At 34.4% G+C, this 24391-nt stretch overlaps 1 protein-coding gene across 5 annotated transcripts in view; it reads right to left on the bottom strand.

Annotated features, from left to right (window-relative positions):
- The window catches only part of LOC118194397 (DCC-interacting protein 13-alpha-like), a 104825-nt gene extending 80644 nt beyond the window's left edge, over nt 1–24181 (bottom strand). The window contains exons 1-4 of one of the 5 annotated variants that reach the window (XM_035365545.2): nt 24058–24161; nt 7354–7459; nt 6720–6846; nt 3059–3157 (exon numbers count right to left, since the gene is read on the bottom strand). In XM_035365545.2, the coding sequence (XP_035221436.2) occupies nt 3059–3157; nt 6720–6773 (153 nt within the window). In that variant the 5' untranslated portion in view covers nt 6774–6846; nt 7354–7459; nt 24058–24161. Of the gene's footprint in view, nt 1–3058; nt 3158–6719; nt 6847–7353; nt 7460–23624; nt 23816–24053 lie in introns of those variants that run through there. The other 4 variants (XM_035365546.2, XM_035365549.2, XM_035365550.2 and 1 more) reach the window with 4 other exon arrangements.
- Between the last annotated feature and the right edge of the window lie 210 nt (nt 24182–24391).

Here is a 24391-nt window from a genome sequence, read left to right as displayed (position 1 = left end):
ATTAAAATTATGTATAAAGTGAATCACTTGATACATTTTGTGTGCACAAGTTGAATTGATCATCTCATCAATACCACACATTTAAAGAACATTATTTAATCTTTTAATATAAATTTTTCATTGCATAAAAGTTAGTTGCGTCAATTCATATATGGAATGCAATGCATTTACAAATAATAATAATAGTATGATAACTAAAGTAGGCTCATTATTTTTTTAAGTTTTGAAATGTGCTGATAGAAAAATATATTTTGAGACTGAGAATGGAAAATGATTTTTAAGGACTGTGTTTCCTCATGAGGCATTCCCACAGACACTAATATAGTAACAGCATCTACAAAACATTAAATTCAACACTTGCAGTAATCTACAGTTGCCCTATTACGATTGAAACATCAAATTAACAACATAAAATTAATTTCTTATAACTTAAACTTTTAAAATACTAAAAATAAAATCTGCATATTTGAATCTGTTCCATTATATTATGCAGTGTTTTTTCAAGGGACTGAAAACATCATTATTATAAAGATGTTTATTTAATTTATCAAAAGTATACACAAAAAGTGCATTCAAATAAGATAGTGAAGGTTGTACGAAGTGCCCTTATAGACATAATCACTGAAGAATTAAACAGAGTAATTTCCATTGTCAACATGTTGCTCAAAATTTACTATACCTGAAGTTTTAATTATTCAGCAAAATTCTTAAAATAAAAATTGAAAAATAAACTGCTTAAAATTATTACATCTTTCTAAATACATTAAAAAGGAAAGATACAGCTGTAGACTTCATCATTTTTATTCCCTATATAGTTCAACTGCTATAAAGCCAGATTTTTTAATTCAGAAGAAAAATTTCTTGCTTAAATTCATCAGTGAAAAACACACATAGTGAACTTGCTATTAATTGAATATAGTTAGAACAGAAAAGCCTTTCATCTAACAATATGACAGGATTATTATTATTAAACTGACAATATATTCATAAACAAATCAAGATAATAATACATGACAATAATAATGCATAATATATAAATAATTTCAAATTATAACATGAATACAGTATTCATTTATATTGAATTAAAAAATAACTTTAATGCAGTTCCAGAACTATTTAACCATTTGAGTGGTTTATGTTTTTGGATCTGTAATGAAAAAATGTATCCAAACATCATTTATTAGCTAAATTTGTATAATTTTAATCTACTTTTATAAACTTACATTCATTAAAATGACATTTATAATATAAAGAAAGTAAAAAAAGCAAAATACACTGCTAGCCATTAAAATCGCAACACCACGAAGTAAAGCAAATACAAAAAAGATATTTATTGCACATAAACAATATGGCATGAAGACAAAATGATTAAATTTGTAAGCATTTTGGAGGTTTACAGGGGTGCAAAATTAGTAGAAACAGCTGCCACCCTAGCAGCTAAAACGGCCCTTGCCCTATTAAGCATAAAATCAAACTGGGATTGGATGACAGAAATGGGCAACTCATTCCATGCTGCTTCAAGTCTATGCCACACTTCATGAACCCTATTAACTGGAGAGGGGTGGCAGGCTAGTCTCTCAGCGACCCATGACCAGATGTTTTCAATGGGTGACAGATCTGGAGACCGTGCAGGCCAGAGAAGCGATCGAATACCTTGTGTATCTAGGAAGGTCAGAACACGACATGTGGTGTTGCATTATTTTGTTGGGACATGGAGTTTGGAAGCGTTGAAGACAAGGCACAACCGTTGAACGTAACATGTCAGAAATGTACCCATCTACATTCAAATTACCGTCTATCCGAACTAGAGACGTGCATGTCATGTACCCAATGGCTGCCCAAACCATCACACAAGGTGCAGGATCCCTATGGCGATATCGAATGCAAGCAGGCGACGTGCGGTCTCCTCGGACACTCCACACACATATATAACCATCAAAATATGCATGCATAACCGGGACTCGTTTGAAAAGGCGACATTGTGCCACTCCTGTACCCAGTTTTGTTGTCTGACGCATCAGAGTCGCCGTCTCTCTCTATGCTGCGCTGTCAAGGGAAAACAAAGTAATGATCACCCTGCTGATAGTCCATGCTGCTGCAAATGTCGATGCACCTTGTGAGCTGATCCTGGGCATGCTCATTTCCTGATTAATGCTTCGTGATGTGGTCGTACGGTTTTGCAGGGCTGACTTCACAATATGCCTGTCCTCTCTGGCGTTTAGTCATGGGAAGGCATTGAGATCCTGCATGCCGTTCAGTATAATCCTCAGCAATCCATCAATTCCATATTGGCATGACAGTGGTTGGATGTTGATCAATGCGACCGGCGATATCACGGAACGATAATCTACACTTTCGATTGGCAATGATCCTGCCTCTATTGAATTTTGGAACTTTCTGGTATGCCTTTCCTCTTCTTATTTGAATCATAACATGATAATATGAGCAAACTCCAACCTTACAACGCACTTTCCAAATGAGAAATCCACTATGCAATTTTTCTTTTATGCAGTGCTACAGATGTCGTTCCTCTCTCCTGTGTTGTCTAAATGCTCTGAAATACTAATTATTTGCATATGCCAACCTCTTCTTCCTTTCATGCAACTTTGACGTTCGTCAGATCATTCCTTCCTGGTGTTGCAATTTTAATGGCCAGCAGTGAATTTTAAGTTATAATCTAATATATATCAACTGACAAAAAAAGGATCATTCCTTCCTGGTGTTGCAATTTTAATGGCCAGCAGTGAATTTTAAGTTATAAAAATCTAATATATATCAACTGCCAAAAAAAGATAAAGCCAGTCATGCTGCTCAGAGGGTTAAAACGATATTTTTACGTGACTTATGAAGAAAATATATATTAAAATAAATATAATGCATTTCATTTTCTTATATTTTATATTTTTGTTACTTTTTTATATTTTTATTTTTTATCTGATATGAGCCAGCAATACAGTACAGAAGGGGAAAGTACAGGAAATTTCACTTATAAGTAAAATTATAAAACAAACTAACAAAAAACAATAAAATTGAAAATGGATATAACTGAAGAACATACCTGAGCCTTTAAAACTTTTTCACAATGATTTCTCAATGCTTCAACATAGTCTTTTAGCAATTCTGCATCACGCTCAAAGAGAGAAACCATGGAACGGGTCTAAATTTAATAATGAATATTTAAAATAGTAAAATACTTTTAAATAAATGGAACTACTCTTATATGCACCCACAGGTCGCCAAATTTCTCTCCAAAAATTTTTGGCAAGAAACTCCATGCCGCCATATTACGACCTAAATTTTTTGTCTACATTTCGAACTTTTAGCCAAAAATGTCTGCAAAAACGTGATTTTCGCATGTGCAAAAACCACGTTTTAAACACACAATTTAAGCTAAAAATCTGAAACAAAAACAAAAATTTAGATAGCAAAAACAAAGTTTCTAACCAAAAATATTCTATAAGAATCCATTACACAGTGATATGTTTTAACTTTAAAAAAAATTCACAGGATTGCACAATCTATGCAGTGAAGGAATCTAAGAACTACGCACACCTAGCTTAAATAAATTAACATAACAACATTAAATTTCAAAGAATATCATGTACCTAGCTTTCTGATTAAACTTTAAAAAATCTACAAATTGCACAATTTAGGCAGCAAAGGAATCTATGAACTATGCACCTGACACTTTAATAAATTAACATAACAACAATAAATTTCAAGAATACAGTGTACACAGCGTTCTGTTTAAACTTTAAAAAGCATCTACGAATTGCACAATCTAGGCATTCTGCACTAATCAACAAAATAAACTAAAATAACTAAAATAAATTTCAAACAATTTAAAAAAAATAATGACAGAAATTCATACTAAAAAACAATGAACATAACATTCTTCTAAATAAGAACAAGAATAAAACAAAATGCACTTATAAATAAATGCTTCTTCGAACAGCAGAAATACCAATTTCAAACATCACCAAAAATTTCAAAAATTTCACCACAAATTTGTTAAAAGCAGCTTCTCCCTTTTCAGAACAATGATGGAAAAATATATAAACCACCAAATAAAACCCCGAATCACATTTCCAACTATAAGTCGGCAACGTCGCTTTAACACGCCGCCACATAATCTCTATCGTATTTATATGACAGCCAGACTCATCATCCACAAAATTGATACTATGTTTGACAAATAAATGTTCAAAACCTTCTTCTCCTAAATACTTGTAGAATTTCCAGCCTCCTGAAAATATAGTTGTACCAGGCATGCGACTAAAATTTTAACAAAACGTCATAAATCATTTAATTACCACACGAACCAACTAGCAAATCCAAAGGTTGCCAAAGAAACCAACATTGCCCCCAAAACCATCGCAGAACAGAATATGCAATCGTGCCAAAAACCAAGACACAACACATATTGCCGCATTTGGCAACCTTAGGGCGCATATAAGAGTAGCCAAATAAATTAATTTAACAAACACCATTGAAAAAATAAGAGGATAAAAAGAAAATTTAGTTAATCATTTACTTTTTACTTTAAATGCATATTCTTTAATATAAATAAAACTAAAAAAAATATGACCAATTATTTAGTAGATATTACCTGATAAGACAAGGAATAAATAATTGATACTTTCTGTTAAAACAATAAATGTGTTTATGTAAGTAATTGTATGGTCAATTAGTCTATATTTTAGGGTATCCCTTAGATTATCGTCAAATTGTTGTTTCATTTATCGCCAAGTTGTTATTTCCTTTATGGTAACCTAAATAATTGAATGTTATGGAAACCCTACTATGATGTGATAGGTTGTGTGATTGTGGTGAATTTGACTGATGAGAAAATATTTGAAGGGCTTATTTATGTGTTGGATGTTGGAAGTACATTTCTTATTTTGTGCTTTACACCATAAAATGCCTGCTGATGGTATGATTAATCTGAAGTTTCTGTACACTTTAGAACGATTAGCGAAGAAAACACAATTGACTGGTGTGTATTAAGATTTAAATGGCTTCGTTCTTCTCTCAGTACATTATGCATCGAGCTTTAAGGATTTGGAAACCGGAGCTCATATCAACACTATGGAAGGTATATGGGGTGTAATAAAAAGGGACTTTTGAAAAAAATACCTCCGGCAGTACAGAGAATACTTTTATTTTTAGTTTTGGGAATTTATGTGGCAATGGCAGTATACAGAATCTAGTTTAGATAATTTTCAACAGTTTTTAGATGCTGTTAAGGAATTCTGTATGTCTCACATACCGTAGAAACAGAAATTTTAAAATACAGGTAAGTCAATATTTCCTTTTTGAATTGCATAGATTACATAACATGTATTTCCATTTTTTTTTAATGCAGTTTACTGAGATTATATATTTTTAGTTTTGATTATGTTTTATTGCCTTATGTTTTGGATGCCATTTTGCTGGGGAGGGCAATGGACGTAAACAGGAATGGTGCCAAAAAATCACAAATTTTTGTCAAGGGGTACCCTGAAATATATTTTTACCTATGATCAAAGATCTACCATGGAAATACATTTTCAACAAATTTAGATGTCTATGCAGTTAAAAGCAACAAAATCTATTTTTCTCTTCAGAAAAAAAAAAAAAAAAAAAGTTATTTATAAAATATTTTTTAAAGATTTTGTTAATTATACCTTTTCATTTCTTAAAAGTAAAATCAAACTACGCTGCATTAAACAAAATGGCATGTGGTTGGGGAAGGAGAATACTTTTAAAAATAAAAAACTATTTGTTGTTAATTTAATTAGAATGCATAAATTTTTATCGATATTATTTTCCATAATTTCCAAAAATAATTAAATGCATTTAGAAGTTGACAAATTAATAAAATAAAATTAAAAAAATAACAATGTTTCTTCTAAAGAGTTGTTTTTGAGAAAACAAAGATTTTGATCTCCAAGGCACTTTATAAAAATGTTCCATAAAATTTTAAAAATTACTTTCTTATTAATACAAAACAGTAATACAAACAATAAGAGGTATCTACACAGGTAATTTCTGAAACAAATACTCTAAAATAATGATAATAAAAACAATAATAGGCATTCAGAGGTATTTACAATTTTTTTAGTTAAAAATATGCTAAAACACAAAAATGTACAGAAAATGATTAATACAACCAACTATCGTTAATTTGTCTTGTAAACACTGTGTTGTAAATATATTGTAAACACTATACTATAAATATTTGTATTGTAAATAATGGAATATAAAGTAAACAATAACTGAATGATTTTTTTAATAAAGATATCAGTTACACAGATAGAATGTGGGAAAATGATTTCTTGAACACTAATGGCCCTTTTTATTTAAATAAATAAAGAACAATAAAGACCACTATGTAATAAGAAATTTAATAATAATTTAAATATCCATTTGTAACAAAACATCAAAAATATTTTTATAAGTGAAAAACATTATAAAACTTTAAAACAATAAAAGACACTTTAAATTCTTATCTATGTTTATTAGTATTAATACAAAGATATATTTAAAGCTTACTTTTATTATTTGAATAATTTACATATCGCCTAAGTAAGGTATATGTAAAATTCTATGTTCTACAATTGAAAAGATACTTTCTAATATACACAAACTTGTACAAGTAACACTAAACAACAAAAAACAAAAAAATATAATTCCTGATTAACACAAAAATTTTTAATAACAAATTGGTAATACCTCACCTGAGGATTATCTTCTAAAGCATCTTCTAAGTGAATTTTTTCTAAGCCTGGCATTTTTAAAGTAAATTTTACTCAAATAAGCATCTGGTTTTTATTTATTAGAAGTAAAATGATGAGATGAAATAACCTAAAACATAATATAGATAAAATTCTGAAAAAAATTCCATATACTATAACAAAAATATTTCAAATGGTTGAAATTTATTCTCAGAGAATCCTTTTCATGCACACATTTAATAACAAGCATTTGCTAATTAAAAAAGATAAAAGATCTAAAAAATACAAAATTTATTCAAAAAAATCAAACAGAAGAAGTAAATACGCAGAAGTAATAAGGCAGAAGTATTCAAAATTTATGCCGATCATAAAGCATAAATTGAAGCAATTTTTTTAACAATACAATCACAAGATCATTGTAGAAATATACATAAAAGCAATAGTTTTGCATCAAATGAAGGCTAAAAAACATTAAATATATGGTGAATCTCTCACTAGAGGTCCCACACTACTGTCAATAAAAAATTACATTATTCTGACATGAAAATTTACACATATTAATTAACCTTCAGCAATGTGAAACAGAACCTTCTCATAAACTATGCTAAAAATTATCTCCTGCCATATCTAAACATACTTGAATGAGCTTCCCTTAAATCCTGGCATAATTTTCACCAAGTATCAAAGTTAACAACTTGTCTTTTTGTCATACAGCAACTTTGAAGTCTTCAACTATGCAGGTTCTGGAAAACAAAATGCAGTATCTTACATATTAGTGTTTGATGTATGATGTGTCTTACTATCTTGCTAATAATATTCATTAGTTAGTTCATCATCGATAAACTAATTGAAGGTATTATCAAATAAAATGTGAAAGTTTAAGAAGAAGGCAAAACTTTAAATTCAGTATGCAAGAAATTAAAAGTTGTTTCAGGATAATTACCTAAAAAAAATTTGGTCATTTAAATATTATAGTCTTAAACACTTGCTGGACATCATTCATTGAAATCGAGCAAAGTGTAACACATACAGAAAATAAATACCACACATTCAAATAATTTCAAGATGTTACACATTTAAATGTTCAAGCAGTAAATACATAATGGGGGGGAGGGGAAGAGTTCCAGAATTTGGAGACAAACATTCAAATCTGTTTGCATGGAAAGAAATTATTTTCAGCATTGATTATAAATTTAACGTTCACTTATTTTCAATGATGCAGAATAGGACTTGATTATAAGCAAGTCTGCAAATTCTATTCAGCATCATTGAAAATACATATTTTCAAGACAAAATTTCAACAATGTAATTTTTTATATAATTTTAGTTTGGTTCCTCTAGTAAAAAAAAAAAAAAAAAAAAAAAAAAAAAAAGTCATCCAATAAAATTAAATAAAATACATACAGGAAGTAATATCCTATTTAGAAATCCCTACTGAAAACCTAAAGAACAGCAAATAATCTAATTCAAAATTTTGTATATTTGTATATATATACATATATATATAACATATATATAGTATATATTTAACAAATATTTTCTATATGTATAAAGCAAATATAATTAAAATTTTAATTAAGAAATTTAAATTGAAAAGAAATAAAAATAATAATTATTGCTGTGAGCTAATTTGCAATATCATTTAAATTCTAAGAGCATACATAAATATAAATGTATGTATATGATATAACACATGTAACTCAGAATTACCATCTTTATTTTAGCAACAGTCTTCTTATTCCTCCTTCTAATTTGTCTTCATTCACTTTCTGAAATCTAAACTACGTCACTTTAAAATTAATCCACATTATGTCATCTGCAATGCAGTTAGCTCTTATCCAATCATCATTTAAAACTTAAATAAAAGATATCAACTATATAAATATGCTTTGCTGAAGTAGTCAGTCACTTTTCCAGTCTTCCTCTCACTGTGTAAAAACCTGCACTGGTTATTTCTCTGTTCCATCCATTATCTTAAACTGTGATAAGTTGTATACAGATCTGTGGGGTCCTTGTCACACCCATAGTGGTGTGTAAATGAGAATATGTACCCTAAAAATTATTCATCAATAAATACTATTATGTGGTAAATCTACTGCTACTTTTGGTCTCCGAATTCCATTGTCTAATTCATTCCATTTGTATGGCAGCAATATCAATGACCATCTTGACCATGATTAAAAGATATTGCTATCTCGAAATCCTAAAGTTATCATCATCTATGTGGCGTTCCGACAGATACTTCAACTTCTATTCATGAGATGGTACCATGTGTAAAATCCAGTTCTTAATCGAAGCAGCAAAGCGACGTCATTACTCACTCAGACTTCTCGTTAGACAACTGTACGCGAAGGTAGCATGAACTGTGTTCCGAGCTCTGCGTTGATCTCCGCAGTGTAATTTAAATTGTAATTTAGTACTTAATATATTCTTTTGTTATAGGAGATTGTCTACTCTTATTTTCTTTAATTATATCATGCATTAAGCACACGACCACCAAAAGTGGTGACCTTTTGACTGAGCACGCTACTGACAATGGATTTTCAACGACCCTAAGCCACGTGCATCCAAGGCATTCTGAAGAACTGACTACAATTAACAACGAATATGGACATTAAACATATGCTACATACAACGTACCCCTTCAATTATTTCTAGAAGTATTGATATATATTGCTTGTGTTTTTTCCAAAGTCGTGCATATCATCGCAAGGAGCTTCAGCAAATTATCAATGTGATCTGTTCCGTTCCGCTGACTTCGCCAGTTGTGCAATAATTCTTCGATCATTCAACTTTTGTGACAAATGTGATACAATAGTGCTTTTCGCTAAATCTGCTACATCAGTAATTTTTCTGCAACGTGCTACGGCAAAATTCTTCCCTCAGTGTTCGAAAGAAGTGAATTTTTTTCCCATGTGCTACAGGAGTGATTTCCTTTTTCCTTCGAAAGTACCTTAGCAGTGTGAAGTGGTGATTTTGTGTGTGCGAATACAAAATGAACGCATCATTTTTTTTTTCTCAAATAGGGGTTTCTTTTCAAATGCATTTCGGTAAAATATTATTTGTGTGTGTAATTGCTGACCCTGTCTTATTTGTGTGTGTATCGTTACGTAAAATTTTTCTGCATGGTTAAAATATTTATTGTTATCATGGTAAAATATCAATAGTGTATCCTCATGCTACAATATTTGTGCTGTTAAGTGTTTATTAATTAAAGTGAAAATTATCTATCAGTATGGCCGATGATATTCCACCAGAGCCACAAATCACACGCGTTGCGGTGAAGCCACCGCCTTTCTGGAAAAATAATCCTTCATTGTGTTTCGCTCAGATCGAAGCACAATTTTCTATCGTTTGCATCAGTGAGGATTCTACAAAATTCAACCATGTAATTGCAGCAATTGAGTCTGATATTCTGAATTCAGTGCATGACTTAATTCTCAAACCACCTGATTGTGATAAATACTCCAAACTGAAACAGCGGCTCATTGAAATCTATTCAGAAAGTGAATCTTCAAAAATACGTACTTTACTACAAGGACTTGAACTTGGAGATCAGCGACCTTCATACTTGCTGTCATGAATGCGTGATCTGGCAGGAAGCCATTTTAGTGACGACTTGTTGAAGTCACTATGGCTTTCGCGTCTCCCTAATAACATATAAATAATTCTTGCTGCTTCCAATGAAGATCTAACCCGTTTAGCAGCAATGGCTGACAAAATTAATGAACTTGTTACTCCAGCTTATGTCAGTGCTGCTAATGCTGCACCTTCCAGTTCATCCCTCGAACAAGTGGCTGAATTGACCAAAAAAGTATCTCTACAAGTCTTCATGCTTCACGGAGATACAATCGATCAAATCAGGGCCCACGTAATAAATTTCGTGCCCGAAGCAGGAGTCGATCTCGTCACAATACTCAAACGCAGTACAAAGAACCCACAAGTGGCATATGTTTTTATCATATGAATTTTGGCGCTCAAGCTCGCAAGTGTGCCCCTCCATGCACTTTGGCGGTCTTCTGCTGGCCAACAGAATGTCCGCCACATCGACAGAATAGTACTGGCTGATCGTTCAACTCAGTTATGTTTTCTAGTAGATACTGGAGCTGACATATCAGTGCTCCCGAGAACTAAACAAATGCTCAGCAACTTAATAAACTTGTACTGTGTGCAGCCAATGGTACCCAAATTGCAGCCTACAGCACCAAACTATTGACACTTGATTTAAACTTGCGCCGGACTTTCAACTGGCCTTTTATTATTGCGGATGTAACTCAAGCAATTATTGGTGTCGACTTCTTGACACATTTCCACCTTCTAGTGGATGTCAAGAATAATTGCTTAATTGATGCTACAACTCAGCTTACATCACAGGGCCAAGCTTCTCACATATCGAACGTACCTACCAACATAAGTGTTGTATCGGGCAGCACACGGCTTCATCGGTTATTAACAGAATTCCCTGACATTTTAAACTCATCCAAATCAGGGCAGCATACTCATCAGCCAGAAGTGTATCATCACATTGAAACACATGGCCCACCTGTATTTTCCAAGCCTCGTCATCTTTCTTCAGAGATGCTAAAAGCTGCTCGCAAAGAATTTGAATTCATGCTAGCACAGGGAACCATTCGCCCATCTAAAAGTCCATGGGCCAGTCCATTTCACATGGTTAAAAAGTCTAATGGTGACTGGCTGCCTTGTGGATATTATCGTCGACTTAATGCCGTCACAATCCCTGACAGATATCCAGTCCCACATATCCAAGACTGTACCCATCTTTTTCATGGAACAAACATATTTTCTACCCTCGATCTTGCCAAAGCATATCATCAGATCCCAGTGCATGCTGAAGATGTGCCCAAGACTGCAGTGCTACACCATTTGGTCTCTTTGAGTACTTATATATGCCATTTGGCCTTCGCAATGCTGGCCAAACATTTCAGCGTTTCATACACCAAGTACTGTCTGGCCTCGATTTCTGCATCCCATATTTTGATGATATCCTGGTTGCATCTACAGATGCGGAAGAACATTTTCAACATCGGTGTCAGATTTTCACTCACCTTAAAAATCATGGATTAAAACTAAATCCATCCAAATGTGTACTTGGTCAACCCTCAGTTTCCTTTCTTGGATGTCTTATCACCCAGAATGGAGTCAAACCTTTACCAGAAAGAGTCAAAGCAATTAACGACCTACCTCAGCCCAAAACCATCTCTGAACTGAAGTGTTTTCTAGCAATGTTAAATTTCTACCGACGCTTTCTGCCAAATGCCGCAAAAACACAAGCCTGTCTACATGAGTTTCTGAAGAATAGCAAAAAAAAAACGATCAACGAGCTGTCCCTTGGACTGAATCTGCATCTGCAGCATTCGTGCAATGCAAACACGATCTGGCAAATGCAGCCACACTTTCTTATCATTCACCTAGTGATCAGCTCTCTATAATGGTAGATGCATCTGACACGGCCATAGGAGCAGTGCTTCAAGCCCATACCACTAAAGGACTTTCCCCAATGGCATTCTTCTCCAGAAAACTTACTACTGCAGAAAGGAAATACAGCACATATGACAGGGAGCTACTTGCTGTGTACTGTGCTGTTAAATACTTCCGACACAACTTGGAAGGACACGACTTCATCATTTTCACCGATCATCGACCATTAACCTTCGCTTTTAGAAAAAACTCTGACTCATGTTCTCCTCGTCAGCTTCGACATCTGGATTTCATCGCCCAGTTTAGTACAGATATCAGATATGTCTCTGGTACTGGTTGTGTCGCTGATGCCTTGTCTCGGGTAAACAATATCAACCTCACTACCCCAGATTTCTCTGAAATTGCAAAAGCTCAATTGCATGATGAGGAACTCAAGAACCTAATCTCAAATCCACAAACCTCCCTTCAGTTACAACCGCTGCACATTGATCCAACGCTTAAAATTTACTGTGACATAGAGAACAATAGAATATGTCCCTATATTCCTGTTAATTGTAGACGTGAAGTGTTTAATGCCTTGCACAATTTGGCACATCCTGGAATCCGTGCCACCAAAAAGCTGATCGCAGACAGATTTGTCTGGCCAGCAATGAATCAAGACATCACAGAATGGACTCATTCATGTATTAGATGTCAACGGTGTAAAGTATCCCGTCACACTCACAGCCCCATTCAACAATTTAACCTTCCAGCAAGACGCTTTGATCATGTGCACTTAGACTTGGTTGGCCCATTGCCTCCTTCAAATGGTTACACTTACGTCCTCACTTGTATTGATCGGTACAAAAGATGGCCTGAAGCCATTCCTATTGAAAATATATCCGCTGAAACTGTAGCTCGAGCATTCATCTCCCAGTGGCTTTCAAGATTTGGCATGCCTACCACCATCACTACTGACCAAGGCCGACAATTTCAATGTCACTTGTTCGCATCCCTCACCTCTCTTCTTGGCATTCACCATATTCGCACAACACCTCCATCCATCTGGAAATGGGATGGTGGAACGCTTTCACCGATCTCTCAAACAAGGTCTGAAGTGCCACAGTAGCACTCACTGGACAGAAGCCTTACCCCTAGTCTTGCTTGGTCTTTGCACAGCATTCAAAGAAGACATTGGTAGCACTTGTACTGAAATGTTATATGGTGCAACCCTCCGTCTGCCAGGTGAATTCTTTCACCCAGAATCTACTCCAGTTATCGACCCTCCAACATTCCTTCAACGTTTACGTGAGACCATGAGCAATATCTCGCCAACCCCAGCATCTTCGCATAACCAGCCAAGCTATTTTGTACATACTGCGCTTGAGACATCTTCGCACGTATTCGTGCGCAACGATGCAATTAAGCCAACTTTAACACCTTCATATGATGGTCCATTCAAAGTTGTCAAACGAACACCGAAACATTTCACCATCATCTGTAATGGCAAACAATCAGTGATTGGAATCGATCGTCTCAAACCAGCATTTCTAATGCAAGATCCAACAACTTCCTCATCAACATCACTCCCGGAAGAAAGCTTACATCCCGTTAAAGAGCAACCTAAAACTACCAGATCTGGAAGAAAGGTTAAATTTAACCCAAAGTACTTATAACATACCGATGGTACTTGGGGGGGAGTACTGTGGCATTCCGACAGATACTTCAACTTCTATTCATGAGATGGCGCCACGTGTAAAATCCAGTTCTTAATCGGAGCAGCAAAGCGACGTCATTACTCACTCAGATTTCTCGTCAGACAACTGTACGCGACGGTAGCATGAACTGTGTTCCGAGCTCTGCGTTGATCTCTGCAGTGTAATTTAAATTGTAATTTAGTACTTAATATATTCTTTTGTTATAGGAGATTGTCTACTCTTATTTTCTTTAATTATATCATGCATTAGGCACACGACCACCAAATCTACATACATACACTCATCTGCAAAATCAAGAGAATTTCCTAATTAAGTCTATTTTTATGAAAATTATTGAATCGAAGGTATTAATTATACTGCTGAAGAATTATGCAAATATTCAGAGTCAAATGTGTAAATGTAGATGCATGTGTCTGTGGAGCTGTGATTGTGTAAGGGATATAAGCGCACTGTTTTTCAGCGATTTGTGTGCTCTTACTTCTTCATGACATTTGGCATGGTTCTCACAAGAGTCAGGTAAGTTTCATACAATAGCAGGTTCAATTAGTAACTATGAATGTATGGATAACAGAATGAGATGGAATATTGTTGGTAGATTGGAGGCAAGGCAATCACAAGTGGAGGTAACAACAGAGTTCAATGTACTACCCAGTCTCATCTGCTATTTGTGGAAACAATTTTAGAACATTGGAACTATGTCAAGAAGGCCTGGACAAGGCCTACCAAAATCCACAATGACAAATGAGGATCATTATTTGCTACTTTCAGCATGGCAACACAGGACTGCTACAGCTTCATAGCTCTCAGGAGTTTGCTGCTACTGGAACCTAAGTTTCATGGTTTACAGTTGCCTAAAGGCTTCATGAGATAGGGCTGTATGTCAGAAAACCTGCTGTGTGTCCCACTTACTGCAACCCACGAACGAGTGCATTTACCTTAGTACAGACAATATATGCCTTAGACCAGACTTCAGTGGAGTGCCATGCTTTTTACAGATGAGTCAAGATTCAGACTGGACACTGATTATCAGTGTATTGGTATCTGAAGAAAACTTGGAGTATGATACCATCCTTCCCTGATTATTATGGTAGTGGAGGTACAATGGTTTGGGCAGTCATTATGTTGGATGGCTGCACACCCCAGTATATGTAGGAAAAAGGCTCTATTACAGCTATAAGGTATAGAGAAAAGATCTTCGAGCCCTCAGTTCAACTTTTCAGATTACAGATGGTCCTGGTTTTCTGTTAATGGATAACAATGCTCATCCACATAAGACTTAGTTGGTCAATAATTACCTGGAAAGAGAAAAAATATCCTGCACGGATTAACCAGCCAGATCTCCTAACCTTAACCTTACACAGCCTTCCTACGAGATGCTCTTGGGAGGGCAATTTCATCTTGCCATCTCCCTCAGAATAATTTCTAAGCTGAAAACTGCCTTGCTGCAGCAGTGGGATCCACAGCCACAGGAACTCCTCAACTGCCTCCAGTCTAATATGCCATCATGCTGAGCAACTTGCCTGGCTGTGAGAAGGGAGTTAGACTAATTTTTAATTCAATATTACAAAATGGATTTTTGGACATCCCTGCACTATGAGCTTTACTGATAATCATGCACACATAAAATAACTTTACAATGGTGCATCTCTTTCTCTGTTAATAAATGCATGTTCATACCAAATTTCATTACAATCTGACATTTAGTTTTTCAGATATTCCATATAATGTGTAAATTCTCTTAATTTTCAACATGAGTATGTATATATACAGTCAAAAGTCGTTAATTCGGACACCCATAATCCGGACCTCAAAGCTACAAACTTTCTGCGCATGCGTCGCATTGACGCATGCGCGTAAGACCTTTATGGCTGTGAATATGCGTGTGCACAAAATATGTTTACGAATGCGCGTTTAATGTATAACAGACAGTATAAGCTAAGCTAAAATGATCTAATTCAGTTAATGTTGCAGATTGCGTTGTTCCTTAATCTTCGAATTGGATTCGGCTTATTATTTTTTGCAGACTGTTAGAGCAATTTTACAAAAGTAAGCTTGAACTTTCGATTATGTCAAATAGAATTTCTGATGTATATTTACTAATACGTAAAGGATCTACAAAGCGAAAGTATGTTTCGGAGTCCATTAAACAAAAAGTGGAATTGTTGCAAAAAATGGATAAAGGCATATCCTTTGTTTATCTAAACTTTAACGTTTGTTTATCTTTAACGTCGCTGCGCACAATGAATTGAAAGTTTATCTGTCAGCACTATCCTTATCTTCAGGGCAGATGTTTTTATTTTATTTGGCTTATAATTCCTTACTAAATGTAGTATTTCATCTCGATGTACTCCGTCTTTGATATGATTTAAATCAAATTCCTCATCATTATAATTCGCTTCCGATAGCGAAGAAAGTGACAGAGGTTATTAAAAACGAAAAAATTTCGATTGACAAATTAGTCGGTATTCTCGACACAGCAATTATAGAACTTGAACAGCGGAACTTTGTAACTGAACAAGAAATTATGTCTGTTTATAGAATTAAAGAGAATGTATTATCACATAAAAAACGAAGCAACTTAAACAACTTACATTGAAAGAAATGTTTAATAAAGTAAACAAATAAATGTTAAGCTTTTTTTTTTTTTTGGTAAATTTTGATACCCTTTAGATCATAATTGTTCTTTATTTCATAAATTACGGTTTCATATTTTCAATTTTATAATTTCTGCATGCCATCTTACCAGATTAAAACTGATGATGTATAATCCAGAAAAATCGATAATCCAGAATCGAAGTCCCGACGAGTCCGGATTAACGACTTTTGACTGTATATATATATATATATACATATATAATTTAAAGTTAAGTTGTAAGAGAACAAACGAAAAAAGACCTACGTGGTCAAAAATTTTGCGCATTGTGTTGCGAAATTAAGAAAATTAGAAGATAAATTTTAGTACGCACGCTAAAAAGTTACCAAAAACTGTGGCTCTGTGAAAACTTCAACATAAGCATATTTAATTGCTATGAAATGTTTGAAAAAGGAGAAAAATACAACAATTGAATACAGTCAAAAGTCGTTAATTCGGACACCCATAATTCGGAATGATCTATAATCCGGGTGAAAACTTCAACATAAGCATATTTAATTGCTATGAAATGTTTGAAAAAGGAGAAAAATACAACAATTGAATACAGTCAAAAGTCGTTAATTCGGACACCCATAATTCGGAATGATCTATAATCCGGACCTCAAAACTACAAACTTTCTGCGCATGCGTGCGCACAGGCGTTTACGAGAGCGCGTAAGACCCTTACGGCTGCGAATATAATTGTGCGCATGCGCGTTTAATGTGTAACGGAGTTATACGCTAAGCTAAAGTTATCTAATTCAGTTAATGTTGCAGATTGCGTTGTTCCTTAATCTTCGAATTGGATCCGGCTTATTATTTTTTGCAGACTGTTAGAGCAATTTTACAAAAGTAAGCTTGAACTTTCGATTATGTCAAATAGAATTTCCGATATATATTTACTACAAAGCGAAAGTATGTTTTGAAATCCGCAATCTGTTTATCAATTTCACGCTGCTCTGCGGCAGAGGGGGGGGGCAGAAACGTCATTATTAGATTATGATAGATTAGAATGATTATGTCAAATAGAATTTCCGATATATATTTACTAATATGTAATTTGTATCTACAAAGCGAAAGTATGTTTTGAAATCCGAAATCTGTTTATCAATTTCACGCGGCGGATTGGAAGTTGATCTGTCAGCACTATCCTTATCTTCAGGGCAGATGTTTTTATTTTATTTGGTTTATAATTCCGTACTAAGTGTAGTATTTAATCTCGATGTACTCCGTCTTTGATATGACAATTACAAGTACTGCTAGGGCGCAGCTCGCAGTTAGATCTGAGAAGGAAAAGACAGATTTATATTTCCATTTTAAGACCAATTATGTGTTATGCGTCCCCTGTCTGGGCGACTGCTATGAGCTCAGATATCAACAAATTGCAGGTGACTCAAAACACAATCTTACGCACCATGACAGGAGCGCATTTTTACATCCGTAACAAACTCCTGCACGATGATTTACAAGTTGAATATATTAACAAATATCTGCAAAAACTTAACAGCAAGTTCTTTGACAAAGGCTTGAATTGCAGTAAAGGAAACTTTAATGCTGTACTGAACTATGTCTGCATTCCTGAGGACTACAATATCAGGCCTTTTACGGCTCACAGAATGAGGGATCACAATTTTGTCACTTAGCCCACTCGTTTTCAAATATGTAAATAACACATTTTTATGCGTACATTACTTCACTTTCATTTGTTTATTACATGTTCAACACTGTATCCTATGCACATTTCATGTATTTTCATTTCTTTTGCATCTTCATAGCTCCATACACGTGATTATTACTCTTGTCTCAGGGGTAAGAGTTAAGTTACTTTGATGATTGGACTTTGTCACTATGGCCGATGGGCCCTCTTTTCCTTACCCACTCCAATTTCCCGGCTGGGAACTAGCTGATAGTTGACATTCTGATTGTCCTTAGGGGATTAGATCAATATAGCTTATTAAAGCCCAACTGGGCTAATATAAGCATAAGCAATTAGCATTTAAGCATTTAAACTTTGATATGATTTAAATCAAGTTCCTCGTCATTATAATTCACTTCCGATAGTGAAGAAAGTGACCCAGAGGTTATTGAAAACAAAAACATTTCGATTGACAGATTAGTCGGTATTCTCAACACAGCAATTATAGGACTTGAACAGCGGAACTTTGTAACTAAACAAGAAATTATGTCTGTTTAATAGAATTACAGAGAAAGTATTATCACATGAAACGAAGCAACTTACATTGAAGGAAATATTTAATAAAGTAAACAAATAAATATTAAGCTTTTTCTTTTTGTAAATTTTGATACCCTTTAGATCATAATTGTTCTTTATTTCATAAATTACGGTTTCATATTTTTAATTTTGTAATTTCTGCATGCCATCCTACCAGATTTAAACTGATGATCTATAATCCGGAAAAATCGATAATCCGGAATCGCCGAAGTCTCGACGAGTCCGGATTAACGACTTTTGACTGTATTTACAAGTAAAATTAATAAAAGGTAAGCTATATGCTAAACGAATTAAGTAATTTTAAATACAGTAAAAAACAAATCAATTGATCGAGGTAAAAATAAAAAATAAAAATTAAGAAGCTGTAAATGGTTAATTAGCCCAATTCAAAGTTCATTTTGGCTCATCAAGGGAAATTTTTAAAATGAATTTCGAACTAAGCTAACTCCATCACGTGTTTCGCCAAAACAGACTACTGAAACTTGACCAAAATTGGTCTTTTTTGTATTGTTCTCACAACTTTTCTTATAATGTGTGTGTGTGTGTGTGTGTGTGTGTGTGTGTGTGTGTGTGTGTGTGTGTGTGTGTGTGTGTGTGTGTGTGTGTGTGTGTGTGTGTGTGTGTGTGTGTGTGTGTGTGTGTGTGTGTGTGTGTGTGTGTGTGTGTGTGTGTGTGTGTGTGTGTGTGTGTGTGTGTGTGTGTGTGTGTGTGTGTGTGTGTGTGTGTGTGTGTGTGTGTGTGTGTGTGTGTGTGTGTGTGTGTGTGTGTGTGTGTGTGTGTGTGTGTGTGTGTGTGTGTGTGTGTGTGTGTGTGTGTGTGTGTGTGTGTGTGTGTGTGTGTGTGTGTGTGTGTGTGTGTGTGTGTGTGTGTGTGTGTGTGTGTGTGTGTGTGTGTGTGTGTGTGTGTGTGTGTGTGTGTGTGTGTGTGTGTGTGTGTGTGTGTGTGTGTGTGTGTGTGTGTGTGTGTGTGTGTGTGTGTGTGTGTGTGTGTGTGTGTGTGTGTGTGTGTGTGTGTGTGTGTGTGTGTGTGTGTGTGTGTGTGTGTGTGTGTGTGTGTGTGTGTGTGTGTGTGTGTGTGTGTGTGTGTGTGTGTGTGTGTGTGTGTGTGTGTGTGTGTGTGTGTGTGTGTGTGTGTGTGTGTGTGTGTGTGTGTGTGTGTGTGTGTGTGTGTGTGTGTGTGTGTGTGTGTGTGTGTGTGTGTGTGTGTGTGTGTGTGTGTGTGTGTGTGTGTGTGTGTGTGTGTGTGTGTGTGTGTGTGTGTGTGTGTGTGTGTGTGTGTGTGTGTGTGTGTGTGTGTGTGTGTGTGTGTGTGTGTGTGTGTGTGTGTGTGTGTGTGTGTGTGTGTGTGTGTGTGTGTGTGTGTGTGTGTGTGTGTGTGTGTGTGTGTGTGTGTGTGTGTGTGTGTGTGTGTGTGTGTGTGTGTGTGTGTGTGTGTGTGTGTGTGTGTGTGTGTGTGTGTGTGTGTGTGTGTGTGTGTGTGTGTGTGTGTGTGTGTGTGTGTGTGTGTGTGTGTGTGTGTGTGTGTGTGTGTGTGTGTGTGTGTGTGTAAAACTGGAAGGCTGTTGAAGGTAGATAATAATTTAGAGATGCTGAAGATGCATAATGAAGAACAAACTTATAGTCAAGGCAAATTTAAAATTCCTTTTTTTTATTTAGTTGACCAAGTGTTTCAATAAGCCAACATAAATAAACTCTATGTCCATAGCGCTTGTTTATGAAGAATTAAATCAGTATTGTTACATTTAAAAAATATCATTTTAAAGAGAACAGACACAGTAGAATAAGCAGAAGCAAAATTTGATATATTCAGGGCGAAATCTAAATTCACAGTTAGTTAGTTTGGTGAATCTTCGGATTATGGTAACTTGGTGATGTTTTGGCGAAAATTTGGTGACCAACCCTGCTGACCAACTAGTTTTTTTTTTTTTTTTTTTTTTTGGACGCCATTTTGTTTTCACAAAGTAAAGGCATTTTTTTTTTACTCAAAATTTTTTACAACAATCTGCTAGCCGAATTACGCTTATGCTAGAACTTTTATGGAACAAACGTGCTTAATCATGACGAAGATTAGGTGCGAAATTGGGAGAAAGTGCAGAATCGCCCACTGCTTCCCGCGTTTTTAAGAATTGCACATACACGGGGCCCATTCTTGACTTTATCCATGTACACATCAACTTATTTTCACTTAAAAAGTCAAAGAAAATTGACAAAAATCCAATTCTTCTTACTCTTGTAAAAAGCGCAAAGAAGTGGGCGATTCTGCACTTTAGCAGTGAAATTCTTTCCAAGCGCTTATTAGCTAAAATCACGATCGGAATTTTCCGGAAAATGTAGCATTACATGTCTCATGATCTCTCATTTCTCCGAGACAAAATAATCTGTGATTCGAACTGTGTACTTCTCAGATTATTGCTAAAGTCATAGCTAGTGACCTTTATCGCCTTACCAAAATGACACCAAACTACCTGTTACCATATTCCAAAGATTAGCCATTAGTTTTGATTTTGATATCATTTGACTGGCTAGTTGATATAGCTTTAAAATTATTATTGGCAGCTTGAGTTACCATTCACAAAACCATTTACATGACCAGCATTATGTAAAAGTCATATGGCAAATACTAATTTTTAAATGGTGCAGTTTACAGAGATCTATTATAAGCAATTATTATTTTTAGAATAGAAAGAGGAAATACATAAATTACAATGAAGAGTTAAGGAACTATTAAAAAATTAAAATTAGAATTTTGATTTACATACTTTTTATCTTGCACATACACATAAAAAATAAATACATAAAATAAAAAATATATTAATAGAAGCTGAAGCAAGCATTATGTATTTCAAAGCACCTGTTCCTCAATGCTTCAGATTATTTTATGATATTCCAAACGACATCATGAAGGTCATGGTAGATTATACGTATGAAGCATTCATAAACATACATCTAATGTTGGTTAAGCAAATAGGAATGGATGAGAAGCACAGTGATTGTACTAGGAGCAATTTTCAATGTATTGTATTTATGCCTTTACCATTATTCACGAAAGACTGAGAGAAACTGACTTGTTTGCTATCTCAAACAGAGATACAGGACATATGCAAAGCGTGCATATTCTGAAAATAGAAAACTAGATTTGCAGCAGCTTTGTCCTCAAGTTTACAAGCAGTTAGTTGCATTTAACATTGGTATTTGTCACAATATGTAGAATGTTATACATGCACCATAAGGCATGCTCCTCTAACACATGCAAAATGTCCAATCTTTAAATGCAGATGATTATCCCTACTGGCTAATGCTTGCGAGATAATATTCCAGAAGACAATCTATAAAATACTGACAAGCTGCAATTTTCTGCCTTTGGACCAAAGACCAAAGTGTTTTGGTTACAAGGTACCTTTGCAAATTAATTGCAATTACCTCCACATTATAGTTAAGAAAAACGAATAATTAAGAGTAAGCATTTGCTAAAGAAATAAAGAAATCCATTATGGGCTAAAGAAAAATGCTTGATAAGAATTGCCTTTGGGTTATTCATTCATGAGGTCTCATTTATCCAGAAAGGCATTTTCAGCACTTGCGACTAACATGTCAGGGCTGAAAGCAATCCTTATGTCACTGCCTCTTGTACATACCAGTAGAAATTTGCCATGCAAGCACCCTTGGTGAATGCCAAGTAAGTGATGCAGAAATTGCCAAGTTTATGCATAACAGAATTCCAGCACACTTTATGACCATGGTCTGACAGTTGCTGACTACAATGTATGCAAAATAATGGACTAGTTACCTCCTCCATATTCAACAGACCTAAATCTACTGGAATGTCAGGGACACATAAAATCTTCAGTATGTGACATATCTATGGGCTCTATGGAAGATCTCATCACATAAAGCATTGTTGCAGAAGAAACATGACACCAACAGTAACTCCAACTACTTAGTGATTGTGAACTACTTGGTGACTTCATTAACTCTATTCATTAACTAACTACTTCATTAACTTCATTAACTAACTACTTAGTAGTGCAAAGATTTTAAATATACAAGAACGAGGGTAAAAGTTTACAATTGGGTGCCCCTTGTTTTTTGGAGATTTTTTTTTTTTTTTTTTTGACGCCAAGATCGCACCAGGAAGGCACAATTTCAAGATGGCTGCTACACAAAACCAAAAAAATAAGAAGTCAAAGAATTGCATAAACTCCACATACATTGCACAAACTCTACATACTCAATGTGTCCATGTACACATCGATCTGTTTTCACTTTAAAAAAAATCATCCTACAATAGCACAAACTAGGCATTCCGCACTGCCTTAAATTTGTCCATGTACACATCAGTCTATTTTCATTTAAATCAGGAAACTAAAACAAAGTTAAAACTATCATGGTGACCAGAAGTGAGGTTTCATCGCCAAAATTTAAAAAAAAAAAAATTGCCGCTAGTCAAAGGGGCACCCAATTCTACACTAGAGCCAAAACGAGATATAAAATGAAAATGTTCTGTATCATCATCATAGTGATTATTCAAATAGTAAGGAAATTTGAACTGAATATTCTGGTATCAATACAGTTTCTTCTTAATATATAATATTAATTATATATGATTAATATATAATTTAAGTTCTGCACTGCAATCCTAAGGTTAATTCTTACTAATCTCAAAATTTCAGCTGGAAATATCACAGGTATGAGAAATTCAATGTAATATTTTAGCCCATCATTTTGATGAGGGTAAGTAATAACAGGTTTAATCAACACATAAAAAACCTATTTTATAATACTCTTTGATGAATGAATGCATAGTACCATAAAACGTTTAAAAACAACGAAGGTTACTTAAAAAGACAAAATAAAAAAAGATTTATTTAATTGATACAAAATAAAACAATAACAAGTAAACAAGTATACTTTGGGAGTAATATCAGCAAATCCTTAAACAGAGAAGATTGTGAACTTAAGAGTAATACTATTAATAAAAATGCAACTGTTCCATTTTAAATTATTCTCAGCACGATGAGAACCATGTACCGCACATTTCTTCGAAATATTTATAATATTGCAGCACACCATTTAAATATAACCGGTTAAAAAAAAATTTCGGATTAATAAAAGACCGATACACAAAAACACAGATATTATATCATGTCGTACACCTATTGAGTCGATTATCTCTCCTATCTACAAATTATCAGACATCATAAGAGCTTCACCATAATAAAATAAAATTTTAAAATCTCAGAAGTTTAAATATATTTTCAAAGTTTAAAAATACTACTAGCATTTTGATTTAAAAAAAAAATACCAATTCTAACGAAAGAGCAAGAAGTTGTTACAAACCTACATAAAATTCAAGAACTTTAGAGACAAACTACTTAATGCCGTAATTTAAAGTACTCGAAGTTACCTATCTGTCATTCCAAAACACAGACACACCGATCTTTATTATGATGCCAATCTGAATTTTGAAATTTATGTATAAATTAATATGGATTAGCAAGAAAAGACGATTTTGTTAACCATAAAATTTTTATTTTTGTTTGTGGTGATATTCAATAGCAAAGAGGAATTGTTATTTTCATGGTTTAAAATTAGAGGTAAACAACATAATAGAAAGCATGAATTAATTTACTGAAATCGAAACTTAGGCATACAGGGTATCTGATGGACTTAAAATC

Source organism: Stegodyphus dumicola, chromosome 1, assembly GCF_044657685.1.
Source record: "Stegodyphus dumicola isolate Sdum_Otavi_A_Nest chromosome 1, ASM4465768v1".
Taxonomy (NCBI): Eukaryota; Metazoa; Arthropoda; class Arachnida; order Araneae; family Eresidae; genus Stegodyphus; species Stegodyphus dumicola.
The sequence above is the reverse complement of the archived record's forward strand: the minus strand, read 5'-3'. Positions and strand labels throughout refer to the sequence as shown.